Genomic DNA, 6,814 nt, shown 5'->3' with positions numbered 1-6,814 from the left:
TCGGCGCGGGCGATCGACAACGATGAGGACGGGCATGGGACATTTGTGTAGTTGGTGCATGGCCAAACCTAGGCAAATATTGAGGAAAATGGAGCTTGGAGGTCGAGCTTGGAGAGGAGAGAGCTTAAGTAGTGTGGCTCGGGCATTTCATCAAACACCTCATGTGCATGAACTAGAAGGGTGGCAAGAGCATTGCATGCACACCTCAACAGCTAAAAAACAGAGGAGAGAGTGGCAGGGGCGAGGGTATATATAGGCAGCACTTTAGTCCCGGTTTTAGACAAAAACCGGGACTAATAGCCTACCATTTAGTCCCGGTTCTGGCCGAAAATCGGGACTAATGCTCCGCGACACGTCACATGGCAGTCGCTGGATTTTTAGCCCCGATTTTTGTCCCGAACTGAGACTAATGAGATGAACCAACCCGGAACCAATGCCCTGGCAAACTGAACCGGGACCAATGTCGGGCATTGGTCACGGTTTTAGTTTGAATCCGGGCTAATGTGGTTTTCAGCTTCGGCCGAAAGACCCATTTTCTACTAGTGGTGGATGTGAAGAAGAAAATATGAGACGCTCGGTCAGTGCCCGCGAACGCATCCGGACGCGTTTGCGGGTTTAGATTTGCAAGTTGCGGTTGTAAGGGCTTAAACCCGCCTGTATTTTTGATCCAAAGGTGAAAAAAAAAGTTCCACGTGTGAGCGCACCGTTCGTGGGCTGTCAATATGCTTTCCCTTCCTTGCCGCGCATCGATTCGTACGTAGGAGTGAGCCAGAAGGATTCCAAAACCAAAGCTCCGTCCAAACTATAGAGCCCACGACGAACTGACCGCTACCTGTGAACGAACTCGTTGCACCACGGTTGGCGGCTGGTCGCATGCAAAACGTACCAAAACCGCCTGCTACTCCAACCACAGGCTGTGACAAGTCGTAGAAACCTCCTGCCGCCACTCAAAGCATCGACCCGCAGCTCACTATATAGAGACGCGGCGACGCAATCCGTTTCCAACAAGCCAAGGTAGAGCAGCTCCCGCCTAGAGAATCTAAGCCATCTCAGCTCAAGCGCCGGCCGCCGTGTTTCCATAGCCGCGAGCGACGAGGCCTTAAGCGAAGGAAGGAAGGAATGGCGGGGGCACTGAGCGCCACGCGGCGCACGCGGCCGACGACGGCGCAGTGCATCGCGGCGACGCTGTTCGCGCTGCTCGTCGTCGCCGCCGCCATCGTCATCATCTGGCTGGCGGTCCGACCCGGGAAGCTGCGCCTCTCCATCGACCACGCGACGGTCCGCGGCTTCAACTTCACGTCGGGGGGCGCGCTGCAGGGCACATTCGCCCTCGTCCTACGCGCCTACAACCCCAACAAGCGCTCCGCCGTCTACCGCTCGCTCGACGTCGGCGTGTGGTACGGCGACACGTATCTGGGCGGCGCCGAGGTGCCGGGGTTCCGCCAGCCGCCGCACAACGAGACGAGGATCGTCGTGGCGGCCCCCGCGGCGCCGGACGCGCTGCCGCGGGACGTGGAGCGGGAGATGAAGAAGGACCGGTCCGCCGGGATGCTGCCGCTGGACGTGCACGTCCGGGGCAAGGTCTGGTTCAAGTACGGGCTGGTGGGTACGCGGCGCTACAAGATACGCGCGAGCTGTCCGCTGGTGCCCGTCGTCTTCGCCTCGCCCAGCTCCTTCGACCGGGTGTACTGCCACGTGCATATCTGAGCGGTACGGGGAGTCCGTCCATATTATACGGTGTGCGTTTGCTTGCGTGGTGTGTTTGGTCTGAGGATTCGTTTTACTACCTGCTTGGATTATTGGTTTGATTAATATACGTGTTGTTCTTACTCAGTCTTCATTTGTATTACGATTGGGTTTGTTTGATGTAATTTAATCAAACCTCCCATGGACTGTCACACATTTAAGTGTCATTTAATACAACCTTGCTAAATCTCAATCGACTGAAACTTTATTATGTCTGGGTTGATGTTATATCCATAGAATCTCACATCAAGATTCACCAAAGTTTCATTTTTTATTTTTGGATTTGTTTGATGTAATTTAATCAAACCTTCCATGAAATGTGACACATTTAAGTGTCATTTAATACAGTCTTGCTAAATCTCAATCGACTGAAACTTTATTATGTCTCAATTGATTATATCTATAAGATCTTATATGAAGATTCACAGGAAGTTTTATTTTCAGTTTTTCATCTTTCTTATAGGTTATATCATTTGACCGAGACTTGGTTAAGTATCGATCGATTGAGACCTATAACCACTTGTCTAAGACTTAGTCCACTAAGACTTCACCGACATCAACATCGTACGTACAGGCCTCAATGCCTCATAACCCCCCCCCCCCCCCTCCCTGGCATCTCCTATTTAGCGGCACACGCACTAGCTAACGTGCACTTTTGTTAACTGGCGTTTATGGTGTTCGAACTGAGTCGGCCATCTAAACGCTCGTGATGTTTTTTTATTGAAAATTCTATGAACTTATTTGCATATCTATGAACTTTTATTAAATATCAATGAATACTTTTTTAGGTTGATGAACTTTTTTAAAATTTGACGAACATCTTTTTGAAAATGGATGAACTTTTTTCAGTTCAATGATTTTTTTTGAAAAAATACATGAATTTTTTTTGAATTTTTATGAACTTTTTTGAATTTATTGAACTTTTTAAAAGTATAATGAACTTTTACTAAATTGGATGAATTTGTTTTTCATTTTAAATGAATTTTTTTCAAATTGATTATTTCTTTCAAAATCGATGAAAATTTTATAAAGATATGATTTTTTTTTCAAATGAATGAAACTATTTTCGTTAAATCTGCAAAACTTTTTAAATTTTGTATGTGTTTCGTATAAAAAAAATGACAGCACTCTAGTGGGCCAGCCCATGCTACCAGCGCTGCAGGCGTTGGATCGTTAACAGGCTGGCATATCACGTACGAGGCCTTTATTTCCTTTGTTTTTGTTTGATGTCTTCTTTCCTCCTTTAGTTTTGTCTTCTCTCATTTCGTACTAGGTTGGTCCTTTTCTTCATAATTATTTTTTGAGTGGTCTTTTTATTCTTGTATTTGGGCTGTCAAATATATTGGTGACTATGACAACGCTCCCAGCTGATGTACATTCGAGTTTAGGATGTAAGTGGACAGTTTATTGGACATTATAGAACTTACCCGCATTGCCCAAAATTTCTTATATGGGATTATATAACTGTCCAGCTTACATTTATGTGGCATATATGGCGCCCACGTATGACCACAAATTTCACAAAGCTTCGCCATCAGTTGCGCTTAGTAGCCTAATCCAGAAAGAACTAGCGCAACAGTCGAATAGTTTTATAGCCCAGAACATGATGATGGACCGACGGGCTAACGTTTTGTGGCCCTTACGAAATGAGAGCTTTTTAGAGCACTCGCTGCAACCCAAAAGAACCAGCAGACTGCAAAACGAAAGGAAGCCGCCGGCCCTAGTTCGTTTCGGTGCCTCGTCCCTGCAGTTTTCACCACACGGACCCTTGCCACCTTGACGGCGGCTCCTCTTTTATCTTTAACGGAAGCCGCGACGGCGATGGCGACGACTGTGCTAGCCCCCGGTCGAGCGCCCTACGCCCACCAAAGCCCGCATTCAGGCCGCCCCTCGCCAGCCCGCCACCGTCTCACCGAGATGCCACCGCTCTCGGCCCTTAACCATGGCCACCGCCACGCGCGTCTCGCCGTCGTCCGCCGCGTTCCACGGTGAGTGCTTCGTCGTCGGGGACAACATCGACACCTACCAGATCATCCCGGCCGAGCACCTGACCTGGTGCCGTCCAAGCCGACGAGTACCGCAAGCTCGGCTCCTTCGCCTTCGTGGGCCTTCCCTCCGCGGCCTACCCGATTCTGTTTGTGGCCCCCGGCGAGGAGTCGTCGTGCTACGCCGTCATCATCGGCGGTGCCAATTTCGGGTGAGGCTCCTCCCGCGAGCACGCGCCCGTCGCGCGCGCCGTTGTGGCCGAGGGCTACACCCGCATCTTCTTCCGCAATTCCGTGGGCTTTGGTGGGTTGTCCAAGTATGCCACTTAATTTAATTAGATGTCCACGAACGCCATATGAGCCTTTTTAAATAGAAGGCATATGTGGGACAAGTGGACACCAACGCCATTTACATCCTGAATTCGAGTGTGTCTCTATGTAACATAATGCATATAAAATGCAGTGTGTTTGTATTCCTTTGAGCACATAATTTGACACAAAAAAGGAAGGGAAAAAAAACCCTGATTGAACTAAATGAGTTTCTTGGTGCACAGTAGTTAAAACTAAAAAGTGCTAAAAGTGCTAAAATAGGATAAACGGTGGTAGAAAACTGAAGCTCACTCTCTGATCAACAAAAAGGTTTATTTGAAACAAGAGTTATGTTGCATATATGTAGTTTCGGACCATCTAGTTATTACTAAGTGCACATCATTAGTTTTAGGTGATCTGCGGGAAATAAATATATATTTCTAATAAAAGATTGAGTTACACAAGGATGACGAACATGCAACTGTGTGCGATCGATGTATGTGCAACCAGATGACAATATTTTGAGGAAAAGTAATAAGTTGCACAGAAATGGCGGTTATGCAATTGAGTGTGGTCGGCATACATGCGGCTGGCACATCTATAGCCTGGCACCATATTCAAAAGAAAAGGAAAACTTAGGTTGCACACGGGCGTTCGACATGCAATTCGGCATGGACGGAGTACATGCAAGTGGGTGTGGACGATATGTGTGCAAATCGAGTGGCATTGTTTTTCTTAAAAAATATCCAAAACATAGTATTTTGAAAATAAAGAGGAATGCAAATCCAAAATGAAAAAATAAAATAGATAGTAGAAAAACAAAAATGAAATCCACAAAAATATACTCATATCGGGCCTCCCAAGCACCCATGTCTCGGCCCCGCTCACATCCTAGTTATAACCGATTGCTACTGTCGCTTGCAGCTATATACGGACTACAACATATCCAGTTGCACATGGGGCGACGTGCAACTGGGTGACATGTTTAAAAAACATGAGTATTTAAAAAGCTGAAAACCTACAAAAATAAAAGAAAAATAGAAATAGTGGTAGACATGCAATTGCGGTAGCGGTGTCAGCTGCAATTACGGCCTAGTCGCAAACATGCAACTGTCCCCACCCAAATAAAGAACACCGCTATGTTGAAGTTATAGTTCAGGAAGACACTTGTAGTTGCGTGTCCACCTCTAATCAGAAACGAAAACAAAAAGAGTTCATATGAGCTTCTTTTACCATGATCACTTCATCAAATACAATCATTATTGTTTTTCACTTGCACGATCGAATGATGTGAAAATAATAATGGTAAAAGTGTGCATGGCCGGCCCTGAGCCATGACGGCAAGTGCGGCTGCCTAGGACCCAACCCCAATAGGGCCCCATACCTTGTGTACATGTGTGTATACTTGGTTTTACTGGAGATGAAGAACAGAAAACAATGCAGCAGGATGAGTCCACTAGGAGAGAAGCTACACATTTGGTACTCCCTCCGTCACGGTTTAGAAAGCGTGTATGGAAATTCTTTAGAACCTAGGTGATTATTGATTGGCTGTAAAATAAGTTGAAAAATAACATTTACACTACGATGCATATAAAAATAGTACAACGGAGTACTAATTAGCTGGTAGGAGTAAATGCAATGCGTCTAAAACCTTATGTATTGTGAAAATTCACGTAAACTTAACCGTGTCTTTTAAACCGTGACGGAGGTAGTACTCAGTTGGTTATTTATACCCTAATTAATGCTAATTGTTTCATATCTCTAGGAAAGTGTTGCGGTCACTCCCTTTTTTCTCAATTAATTGACCCAAGCCCAAGAGCTGAGGACTCTAAAGATGGTGTACTTCTAATTTATCTCAAAGTTGAGTTGAGGAGTGAGGACTTCAAAATTTATCCCAAAGTTGAGTTGAGGAGGCAAGATTTCAAAATTTATCTCAAAGTTGAGTTGAGGAGTCGGGACTTTAAAATTTATCTCAAAGTTGAGTTGAGGAGTGAGGACTTCAAAATTCACATGTTTTCTCTCCTTTCTTATAAAATATTGCCTGATTAATGACTTCTACGGTTTGTTGAAGCCTATGTCGTATAATTACATATTTATCACGTATTAGTATCTAATTTGCAAACAATAATTCATTTTCCGATGTTTGTACTTTTATAGTGATATTTATAGTGTATACTCTATTAGGCTTGTGAATACTTCTTTTCATTCTAATATAGTCATTGGGCCCATTATACCTTATCGCACTAGGACCCTCAAAATGCCAGGGCCGGCCCTGCAAGTGTGTTGTGGACTAAGCTAAAGTCTGCGAAACAATTTATACAAAGGAGAAGACAACGTAATATTGACTCTTTTGTCAGATTAACAATAATGCATATGGGAGTCAGTCCACATTTTCATCGTGCTCTTCTCCTTTAAATGACTCAACAAAAACAAAAAAATAATCAGAGAAACACATCGAAATATTTTTGGAGTTTTAATTTTTGTGAAGAAAGCAAATAAACGAAAAGAAAAACAAGAATGAAAAAAATATTTACACGAGAAAGCTCCCAACAAGCTAGAGAAATCTGGTTGGGTTTTCTTTTAATGATGCAAATTAACTAAACAAGAAAAAAAGAAAAAAAGAGAGAAATATGTTGGATTTTTTAAAGTTTTTCAAACATACAAAAAGAACATGAAAAATAAAACTAAGCATGGATATACAATGAAAGAGAATGAACACCAACAATTGCAATGAAGTGTGTGAACATGTAATGAAATGTGTGAACATGAATCCA

The 6,814-nt window shown here is 44.3% G+C and overlaps 1 protein-coding gene and 1 pseudogene across 1 annotated transcript; both read left to right on the top strand.

Moving 5' to 3' along the window:
* Positions 1 to 925: 925 nt before the first annotated feature.
* Positions 926 to 1,939, top strand: LOC123403477 (NDR1/HIN1-like protein 2). The gene has a single exon (XM_045097415.1). It carries the CDS (start codon positions 1,120 to 1,122, stop codon positions 1,705 to 1,707), a length of 588 nt encoding a protein of 195 aa, XP_044953350.1. The 5' UTR covers positions 926 to 1,119; the 3' UTR covers positions 1,708 to 1,939.
* A 1,410-nt stretch (positions 1,940 to 3,349) lies between these two features.
* Positions 3,350 to 4,061, top strand: LOC123405558 (annotated as a pseudogene).
* The last annotated feature ends 2,753 nt before the right edge of the window (positions 4,062 to 6,814 follow it).

This window comes from Hordeum vulgare, chromosome 6H (genome assembly GCF_904849725.1).
Source record: "Hordeum vulgare subsp. vulgare chromosome 6H, MorexV3_pseudomolecules_assembly, whole genome shotgun sequence".
NCBI classification, from domain to species: Eukaryota; Viridiplantae; Streptophyta; class Magnoliopsida; order Poales; family Poaceae; genus Hordeum; species Hordeum vulgare.
Note: the sequence above shows the minus strand (reverse complement) of the source record. Positions and strands in the feature narration are given on the sequence as shown.